Below are 26,204 nucleotides of genomic sequence, written 5' to 3' on the forward strand. Positions count from 1 at the left end.
CCTCCAGGATTCTCGCCTTACAATCTACATGCTTTCAACCTTCAGCAATGCTCCCTGTGTGAGAAAGTGGAAGCACTGTAACCAGATTCCACAACAGCAACAGAGGCTAACAACAACTTAGAGATAATAACAAACATTAAGATACAACAAGATTTTGATACAGGTAACAAAAATTATAGTAATCCTTAAGCCAGAGGAAGTTCCTAATAACCAAAATTATACTAATCCTCAAGCCAGAGGAAGTTCCCAATCCACAAAGACCTAAGGGGCGATAAGACACATGTTTTAATGGCACCAACATAGGCAAATCTTGTCCATCAGGTAGGACGCATGCAAGAGAGTGGTCCTATGATAGGACTGTAGCAGAAAGGGGGTCCCTTCCAGGTCTAGTATACCACACTTTGACTCCTTTCCCCATGGGGGTAACTGAAGGGTCTATATATAGTGCTTCTGGAGGTGCACGCACTGGCCATAATGATAAAACAAAACTCCCCGGTAAGATGCTCCTACCTTCTGGCCATTCAGGATATACTACTGTGACCTTTGGGGGCCACTCTCCTGTTATTCCAGGACTACACAGAAGGCCAGCTTCCAGGCCTTGTGCCCAAGGTGCCAGGAGAGCCAGCCATCATTGCTCCATGTGTCGAAAGGTCCAGGGCCGTGTCCACTCGATGGAGTCTCCGGGGTTCAGTGCAGTTGGTGCTGGCAGCAAGATGTTATTCTGGTGGCCGAACCTCGGCTTCAGTGATTCTTCTCCTTGGTTTGTACTTGCAGTTGTGTAGGGGAGGCAGACATATGTGTTAGCATGTCTTTGGGGCTGAGGGCTCCCTTTCGCAGGGTCTTGTTCAAATACCATAGCACGGTCCATAAGTGGACTCACCATCCCTGCAGACTATTGGTGTCTGACTTTAGTCCAAATTTTAACAAGCCATGGTGCCTCTCTGTCATGCCTGCTGCAGTGGGATTGTATGGCACATGAAACTTTCATTTGATTCCCAGCTGTCGCACCCATTCTTACAGTGTATGTCCAGTAAAGTGGGTGCCCAGATCACTCTCAATTACCTGTGGTCGGCCATAGGCAGCAAAGAGACACTCCAAGCCTCTTTTGGTCATCTGCTGGTCTGCACAATGGGTAGAAAAAGCAACCAGAAGTCCAGTTGTGTCCACACAAGTCATGGCATACTGGTATCCTTCCAACACCAGTAGAGGCCCAATATAGTCTATCAGCCACCTGATGAGGGGTATAGGCCCCTTAGCTATTGTCCCATGTTGCTGTGGAACTTGGTGTAAGTCCCTTTTGGAGCACACAACACACTCCTGCTGGGCTCTACTAACTTCCTCAAAGGTCAAAGGCAAGCCCCACTGATGGGCTAGAGCCCACATTGTCTTTTGCCCCACATGCAACAAACACTGATATAACCATTAGGCTACATCAGAGGCAGGCTTTCCTTCTAACCAACGTACCTGGGCTAGTTTATCTGCTTCATCATTTCCTGGGGATGCCAGTGGCAAATGACCTTTCATTTCACGTGGTATACTGTAATTATTTTAGTCTGACCACAGGCCTGTAAGTCTTGCCACAATTCTTGCTCCCAGAGGGGTCAGTGGCCAACCAGCCAGTTGGCATGTTACCAGGTTGGTAGCCACAGGGTCAAGCCCCAATAGACAGCCCAGCTGTCAGTGCAGACAACTATAGGGGAGGGCTCCTGGCTGATCACAAGCCACACAGCCCACAACTCTGCCCATTGGCTGCTCTTCCCCTCACCATCTTCCATCCATATTGTCTCAATCTTAGGATGGAAGGCTATGGCCCTCCATTTTGGGGGCTGCTCAAGGCTGGAGCCATCTGTGTACCATGCATCTTCGGGTATAGGGGCTCTTCCCTCCCAATAGGGACTCTCTGCTACTAGTGGTTCAAAAGCAAGTTCTTCCTGCTTTTCACTAGTATATGTCACCAGCCCCAATAAGCACTGGAGTTCTTCACTCAAGGAGCTACTGGAGAGGGCACTACGCTGCTTGTAGGTAAGCACCCTACTTGGCCAATGTGGGCATTTGTGCCACATGACTCCTTGACTTTTGGGTCCAGTCTCGTACCCATCCAAACATGGGATAGGTGATTATTACCTTTATCAGAGCCATTCCAGTGGTGGGTTCTGTAGCCAGCAAGGTGTGATACACGCAGCCAGTTGTTTTTCTATCAAAGTGTATTGTACCTCTGCCCCTTTCCAGAGTTCTGACCAGAATCCAATAGGTTGGCAAGTTCATCCAAGCCACTGCCAGAGACCCCAGCCATAACCATCTTCAGTCACATGAACATCCAGCTTGAATGGCCTTGACTGCCCGTTTTGCTGTAGTAAAGGCAGGTGCACATGTTTCATCCCAGTCCCACCTGACCCCCTTTCGTACCAGTTGGTATAAGGGCTTCAGAATTTGTACCAAGTGTGGAATAAACACTCTCTAGTAGCCTGGAAGACCCAAAAACTCTTGTAGCAATGCTATAGTGGTTGGGGTAGGAAAGGCCTGGACTTTATCTGTAACTGCTTCTGGTATAACTTTGGTCTTACCCAACCAGACAACCCCCAAGAATTTGACAGACAAACCAGGTCCCTGAACCTTGGTACTATTCACAGCCCATCCTTTCTCCTGTAAATGTTGCAGCAGTCTAGGTGCTGCACCTTCTAGATCTGAAAGAGAATCGGACGTGAGCATGACATCATCAGTATAATGGTACAGCCGCACCATTGGCAGTTTCTCCCATGTAGCCAAGTCCTAGGCTACAAGTCAGTGACAGATGGTGGGGCTATGGAGGTATCCCTGTGGAAGGACGGTGAAAGTCCATTGCCGTCCTTCCCACATGAAGACAAACTGTTCCTGACTTTCCTGCTCAATGTCAATGGAAAAGAAGGCATTAACAAGATCTACCACATAATGTACACGTCACATAATGTATATGCCACATAATGTATATATATATAGACATGTCTATGGGGCTCAGGGCTCCCTTTCGGAGGGTATCGTTCAAACACCATAGCATGGTCCATAAGTGGACTGACCATCCCTGCAGGCTGGGTCCCACATCTGGGTCCTCATAACCTTCACGGGGCCCTTTAAATTCTTCTTCTGAGTAGCTGACCTTATTTATTTCCATGTTCTCATGGTTGAGGGTGTCCATCAGGCCTGCAATAGAGGGGACAGCAGCATGCATAGAGGATATGACTTTATTCAGTTCTCTGTAATCCACAGTCATACGCCAGGCACCATCTGGCCTTTTTACTGGCCACACTGGGGAATTGAAAGGACTATGGGTGGGCTTTATAATACCCACCTTTTCCAGCTCTTGGAGAGTTTCTCCAATCTCTTCATGCCCTCCAGGCAGTTTATATTGTTTGTTATTAGTCACCCACCAAGCCACAGGCAAAGCTATGGGTGGGTACCTAGCATGTCCCCTCAGAACTGCCTTCACCACATGTACCCTCTGCCTGAACTCACCTGCAGTGGTGTGCAACCATAGACCCTGCAGGATATCGATCCCCAAAATATACTCAGGGATAGGAGATATATACACAGTATACTCTACTGGGGGTAGATGCCCTATTTCCAAAGGGATTTGGGCTTGTTTCACTCTGATAACCTTACCCCCATATCCGTCTGTGATAGTGGGGGTCCCAGGGAACCGCTAAGGGTTACCATGAATCAGTGAACATTCAGCCCCTGTGTCCACCAGAGCCAGGACATGTTGTATGTTCACTGGGGACCAATGGATAGCTATTTCAACATGTGGCCTCCAGTTCCCCCTGGTCCCTCAGGGCAGATATCGTAACCTTCCCCTCAGTCAAACCATGTTCCCCAATCATTTTCCTGTGTGGGCTCAAGTGAGGTTGGCTCGCTCTCCAGCAGGAAGTCTTGCAAACAGACAGGCTGGACTTGTGGCTCTGTCCCTGACCTCTGCCTCTTTGGTCTTAATGGCTGGAACTGCTGCTCTGATTTGAGCTGTTGCCATAGCTCTAGTGAGATCCTATTTGAGTTCCCATCTAATTTCCTTCTATCAGCTCCTGCCTGTATTAAATCAACCCACATCTGGGTCCCCATAACCTTCATGGGGCCCTGTAAATTCTTCTTCTGAGTAGCTGACCTAATTTCTTTCCATGTTCTCATTGCTTCTGCCTCTCCTAAGTCTGCTACTGTATGTATCACCTTGCTTATGGGATACCCTAAGTGAGGGGAAAGAATGGCCACCAGAGACCCAAAGAGTGTGTGGGAGCCATTTGAAGTACAATATTTCTTATCCCAGTAGTGAAAAATCTCTTCATCTGGGCCATAACTGTCTGGACTATGGGTGGCATTTCTTATGCCTAGCTCTCGTAACACCTGTTGATGCTCAGCATACATCTGTCATCTAACAGGAGAGAACGGTAGATCATCCTGATTGGGCCACACAGCATAAAGTGCAGCCATAAGCCAATCGAGGAGGGAGTGACTCCCTGGGGTCTGATGTGCATTTTGTAATCGCTGCCTCAAGGTGGACTGAACTGTCAGGGAAGCTGGTTTTCCCATCTCTGATGCCGACAGAACAATTCCATCCATCCCTAAGTCCCACAGACGGAGGAGCCAAGCTGATCTTGACTCGGAGGGCTTCTTCCTAAACCACGAGCCCAAATCCATCAGCTCAGCCTGACTGTAGGAGCAGAGCATAGAGGGCTCTGTGACCTGGGGAGGGGGCTGCTCCTCTCCTTGGGGAACTTTCAGCTGCTGGGTCTTTATTTCTTTACAACCACTGAGCATGCTTTCAGTACAGGAGGGGTCAGTGCCTCCGGCACCACCCCTTCATCCTTCCCCAGCTCCTCCATTTCCGGGGCTGATCTCACCTTTCTCTCCCCTCCCCCGAGTGCCTCCTCTGCTACAGCCTTTACCTTTTCTACTGTGCCTCGCAGCAATGCTACCTCAGTCTTCAGAGGCTCTCTTACCTTCACCTCAATGCTTCACAGCTGGTGTTCTCATGCCACCTCCACCTGTGCTTCCCTCAGGAGTTCGTCTTTTTCCTTGATGGCCTCTTCCTCCTTCAGAGCACCTGGCAGCGCTGCTGTCTCGTCCTGTAAGGAATCTTTTCCCTCTTCAATGGCACGTTGCTGCCGGCGTTCTCGTACTGCCTCCTCTCACATCAATGCCATTTCCTTCTTCAGGGAATCCACAGAAGTTTGCAGTTTGCATTCTCGTGCTGCCATTTCTTGGGTCTTTTTCAGGAGCCTGTCCTCTTCTGTAGATTTTTTTAATACCGTGAGAAGCAGCCAACCCACAGTCCCCACTGCCTCACAGGCACCCTGGGAGCAAAAGACCTACTTACTATCCCAAGCGCTATCCCTACAGCCTCAGGTGTCACCTCCACTTGCCTCCAATCCTGGGGGACGGGCCCAGTCCTCTAGGAGGCAAGCCACCTCAGACCACATACCACCCATTGGGGGACAATCCACTGTCTCCCCATTCACCTGGGCAGCCTGCTGAAGCACCCCTGGCATAAGGGCAGCCTATCTTTTTCCTTGGTCAACAATAAACCCCACCAACTTCACCAATTGTCTTGCCAATGGGTCTCAGCCCCGGGCAAGTTCACTTGATTCAATGTGACCAAAGAAATTGACAGCAAAACGTTCTTTGGGGTGAAAGGCTTTATTACCCAGCCCGTTCTCCCGGCGGTAGGTTGAGCACTAACGTCTTTGCCTTCACTCAGAGCACTGGGCCTGAGGTCTCCACAGAGAGCATTAATAGCTTATTGCCTAAAGGTGTGGAAGCGGTAACCTAGCAACAGACCAGTTACACCATCAGATGGTTTATATTCAGTGAGGATCCTGGCCATAGGAACCCCAGCTTCCCCACAAGGGTCATTATGTTTTATGTGAGCAAGACTAGGTTATGGCATCTGAAGCAGGTACAGTTAAATGTTCAAATCTGGTATTCTGGTTTAAAACCTTGAAAAAGCAACAAATATCAAACAATAAACTTTTAAATCTAATATTATAGCTATATCAAAACTGGAATTATAAATGAACAGTAGCAGACAGTCATTGGTGTCAACACTGAGCAGGTGGTCAAGAACTTGGGCTAGTTTCCTATCTCAGCTCTACGTCTCAGCTGCATGAAGCTGTCTAAGCCTCAGTTTCTTCATTTGTATCTGCCAAATACAATTGCTGGGGAGATGACATGACAAAGTACATGGGAAGCATTTAGCAGGAAGCCTGCATGTTGTCATGTGCAGTCCTGCAGCACCCAGCTGGTGAGCATTGGCGAGCATTCATGTGCTCGCGATGGTGCTGCCCTGCTGGAAACAGGCCTCTGCCAGAACAGTGCTTAGCTGTCTTGATAAGCTCTTTTGTTCTTCCAGGTTGGGCTTATGATAGACAGAACATCCAGGCTGATGTGACATCATTTTTGCTTTTATTCCACATCCGTGGTTTGGCCAAAATGCTCAGGGCAGTGGCAGTTGGCCGGCTTCCCACAAAGCTTGTGAGGCTGCCTTTAATTTCAGGCTTGTTTTCTCCACTGCCCTGCCCTGTCCCCCTGCTCCTCTTCTCCTCTCTTGCCCTCCCTCCTTCTGAGTTTCTAAGATGCTCATCTATGGTTCTTTCAAATGCTTTTCTATTTGTGAAATTAAGTTTAAAATTTGTAAAATTCTCATGCCTAACTCTGGAACTCAGACAAATTTCTTCGCACTTCTACCATGATGGGAGATGAGATGCAAAGCTCCCCCGGAGAGATAAAATCTGAGCAAGGGTTCCTTCACTTGCAAGTACTTTCAGAAGTAAAGTTGAGCAATGAATAAGGTCTGAGAACCTAACGTGTACCATGGGGTCTAAAATTCCTGATACTGAACTGTAGAAAAGAGCAAAAGTAAACTTCAGATCTGCCTCTCCCCATGAGTCATCCCATCCCTGTCCCAGCCCCTCCCCACCTGCGGGGCCCCTAAAGGAGACACATGTATTTACATGATGTGTCTGTGGGTTTCTTTTGTCTTGAAAGGTGACACAGCTGGCAAGCTACTTTGAGCCCTTGATCTTAGCCGCAGTCGGTGTTGCCTCCAAGATCCTGGACCATCAGCAGCAGATGACGGTGCTAGACCAGACCAAGACGCTCGCAGAGTCGGCCCTGCAGATGCTGTATGCAGCCAAAGAAGGTGGAGGGAACCCCAAGGTAGAGTTCAGGGTGCCAGGGACTCACTTAGTATCACTGAAAAGCCATCACACATTCCTCTGTTTTGAGTCCCTCCAGCAAAAAACACTTGGCAGTTCTTGGTTGGTGGCATTTGATTTCCTGCTCAAAGGTGGGAAATGATCTTCTCTGGGCCTTCCCAGGAATCTTTAAGAGGAATAACAAGAAATATACATAACTAAGGTTTATTTATAATTTGTTTTTTCCATGACAGAATGTGTAAGCAAGCATCCTTGGAAAGGAAAAATGTATTGTGTGGTTATTACAGGAATAAAAACTGTAATGCCTGCCGGGCACCGGTGCTCGGTGTTGACACCCAGCTTGCACAAAGCAGAGCTTTGTTGTTTTCCAGGGAGTATCATTTGCACTCCTGGTACCCACGTTCAGAGCAAAACATGGTGCAAGGCCACCCATGGGCGTGTGTGCCTATTGACATGGGAGCAGTAGTCGAATATAAAAATCTCCCTTACCGGTTTGCAGGTGGAACATTTCTTCAGCCCTATGTGTAACTCAGCCACTCCAAGTAGCCAAAGATGACAATGGAGGGTCATTTTCTCTCAGGGATGGTATTTCTGTCAGAGTGATTGTTTTACTTGTGAAACCGTCCTGTGCCTTAAGTTTCCTCAGGGTCCTGGTACCTCGAAAGGAAGTTGGAGGCTATCCCCTGCCCTTCATACCTTCTGGCAACTGCCTCACATGATCAATCTCATCTTAATGAGTTCGCACCTAGGCAGACTCACTCGAGGGAATACTGACTGGAAGGACTTGTATATGATACTTACCTACAAGCTGTGGGAATCCGTATTCTACATGCGTTGTTTAGTGTCTGCCCGGTTGCATCCCTAAGGTCTTCAAATCGGTAGCATGGTACAGCAGAGGAGACTCTAGATTAAGGGTCAGAGCTGCAAAGCAGTGATCCTAGAGCCAGCAGTTATTGAATGCTGATTTTATGTCATCAGTCACACCTTGTATCCTCATCTTATTTAATCTTCTTAAGAATTGTGTGATGTTAGGGAGGCTGCCCTTGTACAGATATGGAAACTGTGACTGTTTAGGTAAGTGTCAGATCACAAGATCTCAAGGGAGGCGGATGTGGAGTCAGCACTGAGCCTGTGCCTTCTGGAAACAGGTCAACTGCACAAAGCAAGGGTGGGAGAGCAGTCAAGGAGAGCTGCAGGGAGGAGGGGTTGTTGGGTTGGTTGGTCTTAAAAAAAGGAAAAACCCGGCACGTGAGAGTGTCTAGAGGAATGCTAGGAAGAGAAAACAGCATATGCAAAGGCATAGATAGGGCTATAAAAGCAGTGTGTTATCTTTAGAAAATAGCACACAGTCTGGTGTGTGTGGAACATGCAGCGTGTGGGGACAGTGGGACAGGAGGATAGACTGGGTGTATTGTGCAGGTCTCCCCTTATACACTAAAGAGCAGGGCTTTACTGTGAGCAGTGGGGAATGACACAACACATCCACAGTTTAGAAACATCCGGTACAGACATGAATGATATCTCAGACTTGCACTTTCTATATTCAGTTTTTCATTCATGTATCTGGCAACTAGTAAGAGCCTAATTCTGGGGATGCTAAAAATATTGAGATCCAGCCACTGCCCTCAAGTTGTTCTGGGTATTCCAGAGAAATAAGCAATTGCTAAAGTCATGGGATAGACCAAGAAGAACAAGAATGCCCTTTTGACTGGTGGTAGGTCAGCGATCAGTGCCCCAGGGTCGGGCCAGCACCCTTTGCACCCTCCCCAAACTGGAGGAGCCAGGACTCACCTTCCAGACCCAGTTCTGGGTTGTCTTTTCTCCAGGGCTGTTTACTGCTACTTGCCTCCACCGCCCCCTGAGAGGATCATTCCCAGCAGAATAATTTGAATTAGGAATTGTCTGGATTTTTAAGATAGTAGTACATCTGCTTGGACTACAAGTTGAGAGCTCCTTGTGGAATTCTGTCTTGTACCAAGGAGCCTTGTGTTTAGGGGCATTTGTAATCAGCATTATATACTTTATTAGAATGTCTGGAACTGCTCAGAAACAGAGGCTGGAGACCAGTGCGGAATAGTTTTCAGTGACTGACCTGCAGCTTTGGGGGATGAGTAAGGGCAAGCAGGTGTTTCTGTCTGTCCCCTCACAGTATTGTTCAGCCTGGGCTCTGTCTCCAAACCCTCACAACCTTGTCACAAAGGGTGCCTAGGACACTACAAATTGGCTTTTCAGCTCTTTTCTGAAGCCCAAGATAGATTTAATCACCTTGTGTGCTATTCGTTGGGCAGATAATTCCTAGGGTGTCATTCACTGGGTATGTGGCGGCGGTGGTGGGGGGGGGTTAGATGTACATCCATGTTTGCAGAGGAAATGTGGCTAAATGGTTATCGTCGGCTTTGATTTGGTCAGAAACAGGATAAACTTTGGGATCCAAAATAATTGGATTCATGTCCCAGCTCTGCCTCTCAATAGCAAATTCCTTCATTTCTTTGTCTCCTTGTCTGAACAATGGAGTTAATAATGAATACCTCTCTAGGGTAGCTGTAGAGGTTAAACAATGTGCCTGACACAGTAGGTGTTTCTAAGAAAAAAATGACAGCCCCAGAGCCTGGTGTTAATGAATCACAGGATTACACGCCTTTGCTGTGTGGCTGCACCTGCACCCTGCTGAGTCCCTCTATGCTTACTCTACCCCCCAGAGCTCCCTTCTGCACTCACCCCTAGCCCACCCAGTTCCCTCCTACTTGAAGGGCCCCCTCAGCTGCTGCCTGCAGCACTCCAGCAAATGCACAGCCCTTTCCAGCAAATGCACAGCCCTTATCCACTGTTAGGCAGTTGTAATTGCTAGTTCATTTTTTCCCTCTGCTAAAGTAGAGAGACCTGCCGCCTGTAGCCTTCTCCCATTGTCCAAACGCCTGTGATCTCTATGCCTGCCTCACTGGGCTTTGTAGCGGAAGCACTATAATAAAATATAATAAATAAATAAATAAGCCTCCCTTGGATGTGGACTTCAGACATGTTTCCAAAAAGAGAACAGAGACCATTTTCTCCTATGTTGTGCCTGAAGGGCAGTAACAAGGAGCCCCTCCAGAATCTGAAAGGATGACCTCCTTGCTGAGCCTGCTGACTCCACTTTCCATATGGCTACTGCTCCTTTAGTCATGGCTTAATTTGAGGGCCTCCTGTGTCTTTGGGTGTCTGAAGCCAGCGTGCTCAGGTGGCCAGCTTGTGTGATTTGGACTAGGCTGTGTGATAAAGATGAGGTTTGCCTTTGGGGTTGGAGAACTTGCAGTAATTGGAGGAGGCTTCACAGACTCTGAGCTGCTGCTTTAAGGATCTGTAGCGCTCAGACAGGCTGAGTGAAAGAGAGCAGGCCTTCTAGAGAACCCCTCAGAATAAGCAGACAGGAAGGTAATTCATTTCCTGGAGAGTGAAAGGCAAGGATGTGTTTTTGTAGGTTTCGGTGCCCCGGTGCAGAGAAAGTGTCCTGTGCATTCTCCAAGGAGTTGAACAGTTTAGTGACTTCCTGCTGCCACCCCTAAAATTTGCTTTTTATACCTCGTGAAGCCCATAGAGGAGAGCAGCTCTCACTTCTCCCCTAAAATTTGCTTTTTATACTTCATGAAGCCCATAGAGGAGAGCAGCTCTTCCTTCTCCCCAGAAGCGTGTGCTTTGTTGTGATATGAATGTACAGTATTGCTGCCATTTTTGTGCCATCTACAGTCATCTCATTCTAAGTGAGATTTAGAGAAATGCACACCTTCCTTCCACTTTACCTTTTTTATAAACAACGTATTTGCATGACACGCTGTCTCTGGAGGGTTAGGTATAGGAGATGTCACCTTTTAGACCTTCATTGTCAAAATAAAACACGCTTTGTGTTTTACCTTCTCTGCGCCATGAAATAAGCAACCAACCTAACTTACTCCATGTTGCCCTAGGAGAGAAGCTACACGTCCTTACACCATTGTCTCGGGGTGAATGTCCTTGATTTGAATATTTCACATCTTGTCAGACGTCAGAGCTGAGGAACTCTGGGTGCCCGTGGCTTTCCAGTTCCGCAGACAAGAGCCAGCTGCTCTGGCTCATGTAGCCTCTTCCTGAAATTCCCTGTCATTCGGTCACTCAAAAGAGCTGTCCTTTACCATCTCGCACTGACTCCCTCACCCTCTCATCTGCCAAAGGAGAGGTACCATTTCTTGGGCCTTTTGGAAGGGTCGTCTCCCCCGTGAGGTGGGTCGGGGCGACCACGGCCACTGCCTGTGTGGGCCCAGCGCCTGGTGTGATGTGGTTCTGACAGTAACTACCGGGCTTTAGGTCAGACTTCCCAGGTGCGGGCACAGGCCTCTGTAAGACTGTGCTCAGTTCAGACATCAACCGTAGCACCCAGGTTCCCAGGCCACCCTCACTGCCCAGCTGGCTACAAATTCATGGCTTCTCACCACCCCTCAGGATCAATAATTTGCGAGAACAACTCACCGAACTCAGGAATTGGCTCTACTTACAGTTTCATTATAAAGGATACAAGCCAGGCAGTAGAAGAGACCCCGAGGGTGAGAGCCCCAAACACGAAACTCTCGTGGCTCCAGGATGTGTGGCTCTCCTAGCTTGCTGATGCGCGTCCCCACCAAGACGCTGGCTCCAGCTTCACTGAGCAGGGTTTCCATGGGGTTTCATCGTGTGGGCTTGACTGATTGAATTTAGTCATGTGATGCATGATGCGCTCTCTCCAGCCCCTCATGCCGCAGAGATCAGACCAGTGTGGCGTTGCTCCACGCCCCAGCCCTGAAGTCACACAGCTGGCCTTGCCAGCACGGCCAGCGCCCACGCTGAAGCGTCCTACCAGCCACCGTGAGTCACCTCATTAGTGCAGTGTGTGGTCCTAGGGGCCCACCATGATAACAGACACTCCTGTGATGGCTTGGGAAACTCCGAGGGGTTACCAGCTCCCTCCCAGGAACCAGGGACAAAGATCAGCCACCTTTCTTACTATTCAGCACTGGGTGAGGTTCCAGGGTCAGGGCACATCAGGTGGCAAGGTGCCAGGAGTGGGAAGACGTGTGCAGGGTAGGCCTGGGGAGCTCCAGGGGGCACATTCTGGAGCTGTGAACTGGCAGCACCTTCGTGGGCAGGTGTGGAGCCCACTGCCGCAGACAGAGCCAAGAGAGCTGGAGGCCAGGTGGATGCTGAAATGCAGAGGAGGACGCTCAGTGTGGGGGGCCCAGCCAGCTTCAGGAGTGGTAGCAGGTCCTGAGGGCCTTGTCTGTGCCATGTGGCACCTGGGTGGCTTCATCTTATTTAAAACACCCGTTTCAGGGGACAGGCTGAAATCTCTCCTTACAAATGGCTTATTTTTTTCAGTGGAGTTGATGAGTCTGAATTTATCTGACCATAGGCTCATCTCCCTTTTTGACCAGTGGCATGGGTTCAGCGGGTGGCCAGCTGGGTGGTAGTGGGTGTTGTCCATCAGGTCTGTAAGCTGGAGTGCTTAAGTTTCAGATAGCACCTGTGAGAGGGGTCCCCGGCAGGGATGTCACCCAATTCCCACCTTCCGGTGAGCGGTGAGGATCAAAGGAGATGAGCTCAACAGTGACCAGCCCAGTACCTGGCACAGGAGTCCCTCCGAAATGTTAGCAGCTGTCTTTGCTATTGTTGTCGTGTGACTACATGTTTATTGTTATTCCTAGTCAGATTTCCCGTGTAAGGACACAGGCTCCTATTATGAACATAATAAGGGACCTGCACCATATTATCTCATCAGAATTCTAGTGCATAACCTTGTTATAGTTATTACCATTTTGCTTAAGAAACCAAGCTCAGGACCACTCAGCTGGTTAGAGGGTGGAACCAGAACAAGAAACCAGCCTTTTCTGAGCCCAGGACCTGGACTCTTTCTCCTGCATCTTGCTACCACTGAAGGTGTTTTTTAGGGAGCCTAGCACCACTCAGTTTCCTTTTTTTCATTCAGTCAATTACCCAGTGTCTGCTCTGTGCTTGACACACGTGTGGAACACCTGCAGCACTCAAAGCATCTCCAGGGCCCCAGGGGAGCTCGTGAGCACTTGGGGCTTTGGGTTCCTGGAGACCTTCCTGCATTTGTCCCTCCAACCTTGCAGCAATGTGATTTGTGGCATAGTTCCAAAGTCTGTTATGCTTTCTGCAGATTTATCTCTACCGTACGTACCTACATTTCTAGAATCCAGTCTTTCTTGTAGAAAGGGAATTACTCTGTACAGGACAGCTTTGAAGAAAAGTGCATTTGTCATGAACATTTTCCTTTGTACTAGTTTTATGTACTTAATCTGTCGACCTGTATATTTGGTAATCTGTGGCATTCTCTTTCTACCACCTAGAACCCAATAACATAAAATTAGTTATGTCATAAGGCACTGTGTGATATTGCAGTTTTATTTTTCCTTTTGATTGCAAAAACAAATTTTTCTTTTTCTGTGTGTCTTTCTGATTTTTTATTTATTGTGCCAACAAACATAATAAAGGAAAGGAAAAACCTAGAATACATCACTTTGCTCCATAGTGGGGATACAGTTTTGTAATCTGTTTTTTAGGGTTATTCGTAAAAGAAATGAAGTGATGAAGAGACCAAGCACCACCTTCTCCTGTTGATGGGAGCATCTCAGTCTTTCTCCCCTTTGCCCCCCAGGCACAGCACACGCACGAGGCCATCGCAGAGGCCGCGCAGCTCATGAAGGAGGCCGTGGACGACATCATGGTGACCCTGAATGAGGCTGCCAGTGAGGTGGGGCTGGTAGGAGGCATGGTCGATGCCATCGCGGAAGCCATGAGCAAGGTAGGTCCGGGCTCCCAGATCCTCCCCACGCCTGGACCCCATTTCTTCCTTGGACTCTGTCCCCGGGTGCTTTTCCCTAAGGAGCTGTATCGGTCAAGGTTGATACCAACAAGACTTCTGTTTTCTTGAGGGTCTGATTAATGTGCAGATGTCTTATCATTTGTCCAACATATTATTCATTCTTTATTAATCATTCATCACTCTTGTAAGCCCATTATACAGGGGGAAAAAAAGGAGATGGAGAAAGTATCATTGGTTGCCTCCCTTATAAAATGAAAATGATGATTTACCTCCCCTGTCTACCTATCTCATCAAGTGGTTGTGGGGACAGGCTCCAAAATAAGTGATTCCCAAGTGCTGGTCCTTGGAATGGCAACTTGGGAATCACTGGGAGCATTTTAGAATGCATATTCCTAGGCCCTACCCCAGCCCTGATCAGCTGGAATCCCTGTGGAGTGGAGCCCAGGAATCAATTGTTTTTAAAATCTCTCCATGGTTCTTTTGTCTAACCACTGAAATAGTATGTGTGGAGGCCCTTAGTGAACTCATGTAGGCAGCGATACAGAAGAAAACAGGGGTACGGTTGCTCTGCCAGTGACCCACGGGTTAAATTGGATCAGTAGGGAAGCAGGACTGAAGAGGGTCTCCTGCTCTGTCCCCAAGGAATCTGTCAGTAGTCATGTGAGTTTGATCATCAGTAGAATTAACAATTGTTCATCACCATCTAATTGCCATCCTTTGACAGCACAGCCAAGAATTTTATAGTTCATCTGTGTTTTGAAATGTCCATTGTTAGATTGTGAATACATTAATATGGTTTTTCAGGATAATAAGCAGTCTTTAATTGCCAGTATAAAGAAGAGTGGTTGGTTCATTTCTCTATAAAGAGATAATAGCCTGAAACTATAATCACGATAATTCCCCTTTCATATTATACAATCATTATCAGACTGATAAAGCCACAAGCCGGCTAGAGACGCCAGGCTGGCTGTGTCACCACGCTCTAGTTATGTCTCCTGTGGGTTTCTCATGCTTCAAATGTGTACAGTTTGGCAGGAAGTGAGTGAAATTCCCCTCTTTCATAAGGCCCTTGGGTAAGTCTCAGTGGGTTGGTTTGGTTTTCCGGACATCAGAACACCAGAACTTTGAAAATAAGCCAGGTGTTCACCAAGGATATTAAATAATGGAGCTCAGGGTCTCTCAATAGAAACTAGAAATTCAAATGACAATCTTTTTTCTTCTTAAAAAAGATATTTTTCACAATCACATTGATGATAGGGAAAAGTTCCATGAATCCCTGGAAAATGGAGGTCAGATGACTGAAGTCTTTTGAGAGGCTCTGAACTTCACCTATCATGACAGATTTTCAATAAGGGAAACAGCTCTTGTACTGTGCCAGCCCAGGACCCACTTCATTTTTTGGAAGGGCTGGGAAATATGTCTGGTATCACCTGAGAACAGTGATCGGGAGCTTCTAAAGACATGAGCCACAGAGGCTAGAAACAAAGGGGCTTTTTCCTTAGTTCTGCAAAATATACAACTGGGGATTCAGTGGAAACTCGTATCTACCCTGATTGACACCCAGGGTACTACTACACAATGCCTCTTCCCCATTCCCCCTTTTCTCAGAGCACCTGGCCTGCTCATCACTGGGAACTTTGTGTTAAGTGATATTCAGGTCCTCGGAGTGTCCCCAAGCGACACATTAGAAATCTGGCATTTTCTGTTGAATTTCAGTTCTTTGGTAGATTGATACACTGTTAAAATCACTGTCTAAGATTTTCAAAGGCAGTGAGTGACTGGCAGAAAAAATGTGAATCTGCCCCAAGGTCACTTTAACCTGGGTACAGTTCCTGCCACTTTTGGAGCTTCTCCTTGAGATTGTCTGTAACTAAGCCTGAGAAGGTTTGGGAATTAATAGGTTAATATGAAGTAATCAGCTTTCTGTGCAACCTTGGATAAATCTCTCAAGCTCTCTGAACCTTGGTTTCCCAACTCAGTGAGGTTAGTCATTCTCAATCTTTGGGATTTTGTGAGCCTGTACCTTTTCTTTGCTTTTTTCTTTTTTGCTTTTTGAGTTGTTGTTTGTTTTTTTGTTTTCTTTTTGGCCAAGGAAGGAAGTTAAAGAAACAAAATGAATAAAAACCCTGCTCTCTACATCACTACTGTTTTGTAAGAGAAAGGCCATGTTAACACCCAAAAAAAGGGAGAAAGACTATACTCTGAGAATAAAGGAAAGTTCTTTCCACAAAATAAGGGTGAAATTAATAAATTCATCACTTTTTCCTTTTCTCGTTGTCTTCAGACTGGCAGAGTGCTTATTGTGGTGGCAGTGGTAGTTATGCCATATCTCACATGAAGGCTCCAGCACAGACCTGACACTTAGTAGATGCCAGTTTACACTGAGTGATTGAGTCCACACCTCAGTCCTCATTGGGCCAGCAGGGTCCCATGGTGTGGAGAAGATATTTGGCAGCATCTATCTCCCTGACAAAGAAACCTAGAAAAAAAAAAAGCATTCTAGCCTGGAGTCTGTGTTGATGGTTTGGTGAGAACTACTTTCCAGGCCGTGCAGCCACAGCACACATAGGCTGCAGTGACACAGTCGTTAAAGCCTGTGCCTGCTCGTGACGTGTAGCTCTTGTGAAGACTCCGTTTGACATGTTCCCAGTTACTCCCTTGGCCCCTACTCTCTTCCCAAACTGCAAACTACCTGGCAGAAAGCTGCCAGGGAGATCTTCTCAAATATGTCACTGCCTACCCCAGCTCTTGCAATTTCCTTCATGATCCTAAGGTTCTTGATCAAACAGATGGAGCTGCATTCCCATTGCTCTCAAAAGCCCCTTCTGGTTAAGTGTACTCGCTCTTCCCGGATTCATTTCTCCTCATGCCGTCTCCCCCCTGGATCACCATTCAGTGACCAATGGTGATGATGGTGGTGGTGGGGTGGGGGGAGAAGGCTGGCCTTTTCTTCTTCATAACCATCATGGACATTATCATCATCATCGTCGTCGTCATCTCTTCTTCCTTCATGTAGCTCTTGACCTGGTGTAGTCTCAGTTGGTCTTTGCTGCAGACTTCTGATGCTTGGAAGTTTCCAGCGAAGGACCTGAGACTCAGAGAGTTTAGGCAACCAGCTTTAAGCCCATTTCACAAGCCCCAGAACCAGTCTTGAATACAAGTCTTCTGAACCTGTATGTCGCCAGCACTGCAAGGTGCAGAGCTACTATCCCACTTGCTCCAGCTCTTCCACCCCACAATGATCTCACCCTTCTCTCAATTCCTGTTGCATTTAAAGTCAGGGGAGCAACAAATTATTCCTAATGCTTCCAGTTCCTTCTCTTCACCACTTATATCTGAAGCAAGGGTTCTGGGCTGGAGACATCTGTGGGCTACCCCCTTCCTACGGAAGCCCTTCGTCATGTAGATTCTGCCTCCTCTCCCAGCTCGTTGCCCACCATTCTGTGCTTCACCAGAAGCGTCCAGCTCATGCCCACCTCTCAGGCTTGGATGCTACTTACTCTCCTTGGGACACTTTCCCCACCCTTTGTATGTAGCAGACTCATCCCCTGGCAAGAGTTGGCTGAATCAGCATTCCTCTGGAGAGCCCCCCACTCCTCTCGGACAAGGCCAGGGCCTCTCCCTGCTGGTTTAACCTAATGCCTTATGTGCACCTCTGCTGAAGTCCTTATCCCAGGAGCTGGGGGATTCTGTTGACTCTGGACCAAAGAAACACTGAGGGTCTGTCCATTTTTCAGAGTTCCTGTTCCAGTAAATACAGACCACACTTCAGCAGGCTTCTTATGACACTCGGTTCTTTTCCTCTCCTCTGTAGCTGGATGAAGGCACTCCTCCAGAAGCACAGGGAACATTTGTGGACTATCAGACCACTGTGGTTAAATACTCCAAAGCCATTGCGGTGACAGCTCAGGAAATGGTAAGAACAAGGGCCACCCCACCCACGTTGGTTGCCCTTTTATCCACTACCGCCGTTGAGTCTTCAATCGGGTCTGTCTGTGTTCAAGAGACACTAGCCCATGTTTCTAGTTCCTTGAGGCCCCAGCTTCTGTCCTTGATCTGTGGTCTCTCTGGCTGCCCATGCTCTGGACACCCCAGTCCACAGGAGGTCTCATTTCATGAAAAAGCATCAAGGGAGGATTTAAAGGTGACTGAGATGTGGGCATGAGGACAGGGGAGCAAGGGAAGGAGAAAACATGAGAAGGAAGTTGGAGTTAAGGAGTAAAATAAAAACCCTATTCACCTTGGAAAGATTTGAGGTGTTTTTATAAATTAAAATTGCAGTACAAGAGAAGATAGGGACAGAACAGAGATTGTCTAATGGAATCAAATTATAATACTTGCTCAATAAGATATTTCCAGTCTATCAGGCAAAATGAAATAGCATGGTTATATATTTAAAAAGAGAAATTCTCTGATGATAGAAGACAGGTGACTTCTGGAGGTAATGTTTTTTGCTAAAAATGTAATGTCATCACAATTGTGTTATATGGATCTTTAGATCTAAATGGCATCAAGAGACAGTGAATGCTATTTTGATATGTTAAGAAGTTGAACCAAAGACAACAAATGATATCCTCAAAGAATAAATAGGAGTACATTGTAAGAAAGCTCCTCTCAAACTTTGAAGGCCCAGATATCACAGAATAAAATTTGGAAGGATGCCTCTTTGATGCTACCACTCAAGCCCGAGCGGAGAGATCAAGTGGCTTCCCAGCTGGCGGGGCCAGACTGAGCCGCCCGGGTTCCTGCCCCGTCCGGAGCAGCGCCTCTCTGGCTGATTCTGTCATATAGTCGTGTGTCCACTAGAGGTTGAGCTTGGACCACAAAGGCTTCCCAAGCTGCTCTTGCTCATTCTTAGAAACTCTGTGACTGTGCCAGGCTTATTTAAAAGGATTTGGACTGGGGAGAGAGGTAGGAACAGGGCCCATCTCAGTAACTGAAAGGCTGGGGTCAGGCCTGAGCTGGTTCTGTTCAGGGGAAGATCACGGGATGAGTCAGGCCACCCTGTGGTGCTGACCCCTCTTAGCGGGGAGCATGGTGCCACAGGAGGGACAAACATTTTGAGTGGCCTCATGGTGTTTCTGGACCATCCTGGGCTAGGTTCTGAGCCAGCCGTCTTGACCCGTGGTGACCATGCTCTTCAGGAGCCCAGCCTCAGGCTGCATCGCACTCCCGGGAGAGCTGGCGTAGGCCCTGAGCTGGCAGGAGTCATGCTTCATGGCATCAGGCCATCTGCACAGGCCATTGTGCTCCGGGTGGCAGGGCCCACGTGAAGCAGCTCCTGGGGCAGCCTTCCTCTGCCAGGGCTCAGGGTGTGTTCCTTAGGGACCCACACCTCGGCCTGAAAGCTCAGGAGACATTTCCTGGTAAACAGGCCCTTAAGGTGCTGCACATTCCCATCCAGCCTCAGTGGGTGTGGAGTCATTTAAAACTTCTATGGTAAGCCCTGTAAAAGTCCACAAAAAGAGAACAAGTACTATTATCCAGAGTGAGAGAAGAGCTGGAGCAGGCAGGACGCTTCTCGCCCAGCAGAGATGCGGATGCCATTCTGGGTGACAGGTGTAAGTGCTGTCATAAGATCTAAGGGGCATGTTTGTCAGAGGGAGAGTTAAAACTAGAAACTATCGTGTTAGCTAGGTACAACAGATTTCGGTAAGTTTCTCTATGAAACAGGAAGAAAATATTGACTATTTTAGTAATAAAAAGATAGAATTTTAGAATTGGCCATGTAGGCTAGATTCGGGGCTGAAAGCTTGTCCCTCTTTAACACAAATCTACTACAGAGCTGTATTCTCTGAATTTCTTCCTCCAAAGCAGTTGGCTTATCACTTCTCAGTCATGATTTCCTTAACAGCCCTGTCCTCATTCCCTCTCTCGCCAGGGTGGGACCTGCTTCTGGGTTCCGAAACCAGATCAGCGTTGTGCAGAAGCGTGTGCCCAGGGTGTGCACTGCCCAGAGCGTGGGCCACCTTACGGCCTCCCAGGGAACTCTTGTGACCCATGGGGCAGGGCAGGCTGGGGCTGCTCTGGCCCCGTGTAGTGGACGCGAGAACCTGGCCTCCATGCTGCATGGTCTGAACCTAGCATGTTGCCCATGGGCCCTGCCGGAACCTGCTGGTCTGTTGTGTGTGGTGCAGCATGGATGTGGCTTGAACTGCCCTCTCCAGTGTCCAGACCCAAATGCAAATCAAGACCCTAAAAATGAATGAAACCCTTTGGCTTCCATTGGTATTAACACATGGTTCTCATGCTTTTCTCTGTGTGTGTGTTTGTGTCTTGCTTGTTTTCTTTTTCCAGATGACTAAGTCGGTTACTAACCCGGAGGAACTGGGAGGACTGGCTTCTCAAATGACCAGTGACTATGGGCACCTGGCTCTCCAGGGCCAGAGGGCGGCAGCCACGGCGGAACCAGAGGAGGTCTGCCACCACGAGCCCCTGATTTAAGAAGCACGTGCACACTGGTGCCCACTCCCGGGGTTCTCTAGAGCATAGCTCTGCTCCCAGAGACTCCAGCCTGGCAACCAGGGCCAGTTCCAGTAGTCCCCACTACCCTGCTACCAGACCCCCAAGTTCAGACTGGTAGCCCCAAGATGTATTCAAGGCTCACTGTCCTTTCTGAGGCCGACTGGAGAGGCAGGATTTCAGGCAGAAGAACCCTTTCACTCACAGGTCTTCTTCCAACGGCCCTGGCCCATCACCCAGTGCCAAGGGCAGAGCTCCCACTCCCATCTTCCTATGGCAGCTTAGCACATCATCCCCATCAATTACTTTTATGTTTTCCAAAGGCTCCCAGAATTCTTGGAAGAGCCAACTCTGCAATTAAGTTGCCCCCCTCTAAGAAAGGGTATGTACCCTGCTTTCATGAAGCCAAGTCTTACCAAATACTGTTGGTGGCTTTCTAAGAGATGGCCCAGATCCCTGTCCCCATACCTCTTGCGGACTCCCTCTTCATTACTTACCTGCCTTCCCTAAACTTGATTTCCTCAGTGGCCAGCACAGACTTTGCCTCCGAAATTCCTGCACCCATTAGAGTCTGATGGCAAAAGGTTTGTCCCAAATGCTGCTTTCTAAGAGCTCCCATCTCTAATACCTCTGAAAAATAAAGCAGTCCATTGGGAAGCAAACAGGATGGCTGGAGCTCCAGAATGCCTGACTGTTCCTGTGTTAGTATTAACACAGGCAAGGTGCCTGGCCCTGAGCTGCTGGGTGGCTCCTTAGAGAAAGAAAGCTCTGTTTGAATAGTGGAGTGGATTCCAGGAATGCTGGGGAGATGAAGGTAACTACATCCCGTGAAGTTCAGCAAGCCATTTATTTTTGCACCAACCTGACATTCCCAAATGAACTGGGCTGTCAAGTCAAGGTTGTGACTGATCTTCCCTTTTCCTTGCAATGACAGTCTGTGTCCCCAAGTTATTCAGTGCTGATTCTCCTGGGAGTTAGTTCTAAGCATGTCTTCTCAAAGACTCCCAGAGACAGTACAGAAATGACGCCTCAAAGCCACCTTCTGCTGTGTGTCATAACAGTGCACGCAAACAGGAAAATCATATATATGTACTTGCATACATATATTTCTAGCATGGGATGACTCAAGTTTCTAACAGTGCCTGTGCTTTGAGATTTTAGAATGGTTGAGTACTTAAAAGACTGCAGCATGAATAATTCCGTTTGTAATGAGTCTGTTAAGTCACTACTCAGAAAAACTATCAGATGCCTGCACCAGGGTCCAGTGGACTCTTTACACAGGCCCACTGGTTTTTAAAAGACTTCCTATTTTAGTAAGATCATTTGGGCTCATAGCTCATTTGACTTACATGTAATTTTGAATTTCATAAACTTAGGTTACAGGAAGGAAAAGTGAGCCAAAGAAAGAAGTGTTTGGCTTTGCAGGTTTGAGAACTTGGACTGTGGTCCTAAAAGGGAGGTTTGGTGCTCTGTCTCCAGAAACACCTGCCTTGGTTAGTTTAAATGTTGACCTGCCCGAGTTAATTGAGTGGAGAGACCCAATGATCTATAGAGCCCTTTCCACATCTGAGTTCTTAGGAGCTACCCACCCCATGTGTGAAACAAGAGGCAAAATAAAAAATAATGCTAAAGCAGCCAGGGAAAAAAAAATATTGCTAAAAGCACAAGTTAGTTTTTGGCCCTGCACTTGGAGCAGCTGATATTTTCATTAAGTTCTTCCTTTTTTCACCATTGCCTCTTGAGATATACTTCACATTCCAGACACAGAGCAGTGTGGCCTGGAGCAAAAAGGGGCAGAGAGAATATAAATTACCAGTGGCTCGCTAAGGCAAATTCTTTGTGTGCATTTGCTAGACAGATATTTGGGGGAAAACTGAGAAGGTTAGGAGATCCCTAAAGCAATGCAGTTTTTATTCCAGTACTGTGGAATTATTTTTATATCCGAGAGGACCCCACATCTCAGCATGTGAAAATATTTATATCCAGGACAAATAAGCTGTACCCTGGGCTGCAGTCCTGCAGTCGGCTCTGCGGAGTCAGCATTTCAGTCTTTTCCAGAATGTGACAATTACAGGAAAAGTCAGAGCTCTGCCCGCTGAACATCAAGCAGGAGCCTTATCTGCTGCTGCTTTCATGGAAAATTCAAACTTAGGATAATGTCACTGTGAACACTTCCTTCAGAAAAGTAAAAACCTTCAGGCAACTTCGCAATTTAGGATTCATTTCCCCTTTAAAAAAGAAAAATGTTGATCCTGTGAGCCGTAACTCCTATAAGCAAATGCTTGGGAAAAGATTTAGTGACTACAGCTTTGCCTCTGAAGAAACTGCTGAAACCGCTTGTGATTCTGCATGTTTTCAGAGCTGGCAAGGACATGTCAGGAGCCTATGGAGAGAACCATCGCCCTTTTCCCCAAATGAGATGGGTATCTACTCCAGAATTCTCTAAAACATTCCACTCTAAGACACTTGCTATAGGTGGGAAGGTGATGTTGTTCTATTGTGCACTATTTTTTTCCTTCCCTCTTTTTTCTATCAAAGAAGAAAAACTAGTTTGTCAGATCACATCCATTGTTGCCTTTTCAACTTTCACAAGCTCTCCCAGGCAAATTAAATTGGACCTGGTTTCAGGTGCATTTGTTTTTAAAGCCTGAGAAAAATCTGTATATTTTGTTTAGGTTTAGGCGGCCAAGATGATCAGTATTTCTTAGAATCCCTCCAATTGCAATTGGATCCAAAACTTCATAAAGGACTGGCTTCTAATTTCCCTCAAGGCACAAAATCAGGAGACAGTCTTCATTTTTACTTTTATTTAGGCAAGAAGGGAAATGAGGGGTTCAAGTAATGCTTTATAAAGTTGCCAAATTAAAACCCCAAGTTTTAATGTCTTTGAGCAATGTTCCTTTATAATACACAGTGGTGGTAAGTTGGATAACCCTGTGGGCTGTCCTATTTGCTGAGAAGTTGTGTTGTTTTGAGATGCTTAGCATTTTTAAAGCCCTTACCTTTTTTGAATAGAGTCTTAAAAATACATTCCATTTCTAGGATGTTCCTCCAGCGGTACAAAATGTTCCATGAAACTGCCGTGAAGTGTGTTGACTCTTGTCCTCTTTCACTTGTCCATGGAAAAGAATAAGAATATGAGAATGGTTTATTGAGTCCACACCACACACCAGATGCTGCTCTGGGTGTCCGCCCACTTCCCCTCACAGCTGCAGTGTGTGAGACGAGATTCCACCCTGGGCTTTCTTCATGTACTTCCCCCTTTCAAAGATGAGTCAACTGAGGCTCGGCATCCACATGCTACAGTAGTTAGTATTGAAGCTACTTTAAATAGCTTTTTGGAATAAGCGAAGTGAGTAAATAACAAGTAACTGTATCAGAAAGTCAGGATTTGAACCCAGGTTTGTTGGGCATTTCTTGAAACCCTTGCTTTTTTCCTGGACACTAGGCTGCCTTTTTTCACAATAGTAAACATTGACTTGCTGCTTTCTGAGATGTTTCCACACGTACCATGCGTTTGGTTGTCCATCAGCCCTGGGAAGTGGGCAGGGCAGCTTCTGTCCCATTTTTCATAGGAAGAGGAACAAAAGGCCCAGAGGTTAGCTGGCTTGTCCAGAGAGTCTGGTGGCCAGGAAAGGGCAGAGCCGGAAGCAAGGTCCCTGGTCCTTGATGCTGCCCACGTGGTGTGGGGCTGGGGCCCTGAGATCCCTTCCTTCCTGTTACATTCAGCCCTATTAGACTGTGAAAACGAGTAAAGCCTATTATATCTTGTCCTTCATAATTTCATCTCATCCATTCCTCTTGCATGCTGTCCAAACAGGATTGTGCGGCCAAGTTTATAAAGGAAGTTTATAAACATGTCTGAATCCCAAAGGCGTCTCCAGGCACCTAGGAGATAACTGTGTGACCTGGCTCAGATGCGACTGCCAGGACCAAGCCCTGGGTTTTAACCAAGAATCACAAGGACTTTTACACCTGTGGCCTTATTTTAAACCCAGCCCTGTGCTTTCTGGCGCCTGTCTTGCTCGGTGATTCCTGACCGGAATTGCATCACTAATGGCTGTGGTGCCAGCTCCACGGCTGCATTTACAGGATTCTTGGCTACACATGTGATGTCACTTCCAAGAAAGTCCTGAGTGTCAGGACATTGGGGTGTGTTTTTATGCACAGCCTTTTGAGAGGGGACTGAGCAGGCGTGAGTGTGTCACTGAGGATGTACTCCTACCGTTTATCATGTCTGCCCATAGTTTCCTGGTTTGAGACAGCTCAGGAGCAGGTCAGGGCCCTCTAGCTCCCACCGCAGGGTGATTTGGAGCCATCAGAGAGGCCTGTGCTTGCCCCGGCACCCTGTCATTCTGCGAACAGGAAGCTCAGGCTTGGCTCTGTGCAGGGAGCGGGAGCAGCGCACGGCAGGCTCTCCCCAGCCTGGGTCTCCCAGCACCGTGGTTTCACACCTTATGCTTCAGAACCCTGACCCAGCGAGGCACTTCAGAAGTTCTGCATGTTTAACTCAAGATTCACTTTTTAAACATAATTGAACTATTTTTAAGCCTACATGTACTCTTGAATGTATTCTAGGCCAAATGGTAGCCCACTAGGGGCCCCCAGTGCCTTCTCCTGGGCCGCTGGGTGGTTTTGTGCAGACGTCAGCTGATGGCTGGTACACTCAGGAAACTGCCAGAAAACTCCTATTTGCTTCATTTACACATGCAACAGGATTATCTCAACATCACAACAGAAGCAAAATACAGAAATGAGTTGGAGGCTGAGGTTCTAATTGGTCTTCATAATCCCGGCCTTGAAACATCAGTTCACTCAGTCTCATAGTTGACCTTTTTTTAAAAAAATTTTTTATTAAGGTCATGGTTGACTTTTTATTGAGTGAAGGATATAAATTTCAACTTGTAAAAGATGAGTATACTAATCATGAATTCTATCAAGTTTTACATGTTGAGGTTCCATGAGATTCTATTGGTGAATGAGGGGTCTTTCTACTGCTAAGTGAAAGAAAAAGAAGGTAGAAAAGCACCCATGTAATGGCTAGAGCACTGTGCTGGGATTTGAGACCAGATTCTCCTCTGGTTTTGCCAGCGACCAGCTGTGTGATCTTGGGCCCATTGCACCACTTCTCTGGGCCTCTGTCTCTTCATCTGTAAATGGGGAGGTTGAACTGGTAAGGTCATTTTATTTTGAAATTCTGTAAATGTTTCTTCCCCTGTTTGCCCCTCACCTGACTTTCCCAGCAGAACCTATCACGTAGAGATCTGTGCTCGTGCCCAGCAGCCGGGCTCCTGCCTTTGGAATAGCTCTGGCCCTTGAGTATTTGGGGTTGAACTCTATGGATCTGAAAAGCCTCGAGAGCCAGGCTGAGTCTACCACTGCCCTGCCTCAGCTCAGCCTCGCCTGCTAACCCACAGACGTGCCCAGCAGACCACTGTATTAAAGGGCACTACCACCGTGTGGGCTGAGTGCCTCACCCCTCCTCAGTGAGGGCAGCCTTGGTGCAGCCCTTGTCCAGACCTGTTTGCAGAGCTGCTGGGCATGTGCTCCTAGGGTGGCACTCACATTGTATTCTGTGTGGAGATGGTCACAGAAGCCCTGCCCGATTGTGAAACTTTTGCAGCCCCCTCACCCCCATATACAATAGAAAACACCCGAAGGAGCAGAAACTCATCTTTCTGGATCAGGAAAATTTTCTATTAAACGGACTTACACATCCTTTGGGCCTTTAAGGG

The 26,204-nt window shown here is 47.4% G+C and overlaps 1 protein-coding gene across 9 annotated transcripts in view; it reads left to right on the plus strand.

The window, feature by feature from the left end:
• Positions 1–26,204, plus strand: part of TLN2 (talin 2) — a 440,089-nt gene that overhangs the window by 370,235 nt on the left and 43,650 nt on the right. For 7 of the 9 annotated variants that reach the window (XM_073211939.1, XM_073211935.1, XM_073211942.1 and 4 more), the window contains 4 exons: positions 7,009–7,179; positions 13,840–13,986; positions 17,822–17,923; positions 20,305–20,424. In XM_073211939.1, the coding sequence (XP_073068040.1) occupies positions 7,009–7,179; positions 13,840–13,986; positions 17,822–17,923; positions 20,305–20,424 (540 nt within the window). The remainder of the gene's footprint in view (positions 1–7,008; positions 7,180–13,839; positions 13,987–17,821; positions 17,924–20,304; positions 20,425–26,204) is intronic. The other 2 variants (XM_073211941.1, XM_073211943.1) reach the window with 1 other exon arrangement.

This window comes from Manis javanica, chromosome 8 (genome assembly GCF_040802235.1).
Source record: "Manis javanica isolate MJ-LG chromosome 8, MJ_LKY, whole genome shotgun sequence".
In the NCBI taxonomy this organism is placed as follows: domain Eukaryota; kingdom Metazoa; phylum Chordata; class Mammalia; order Pholidota; family Manidae; genus Manis; species Manis javanica.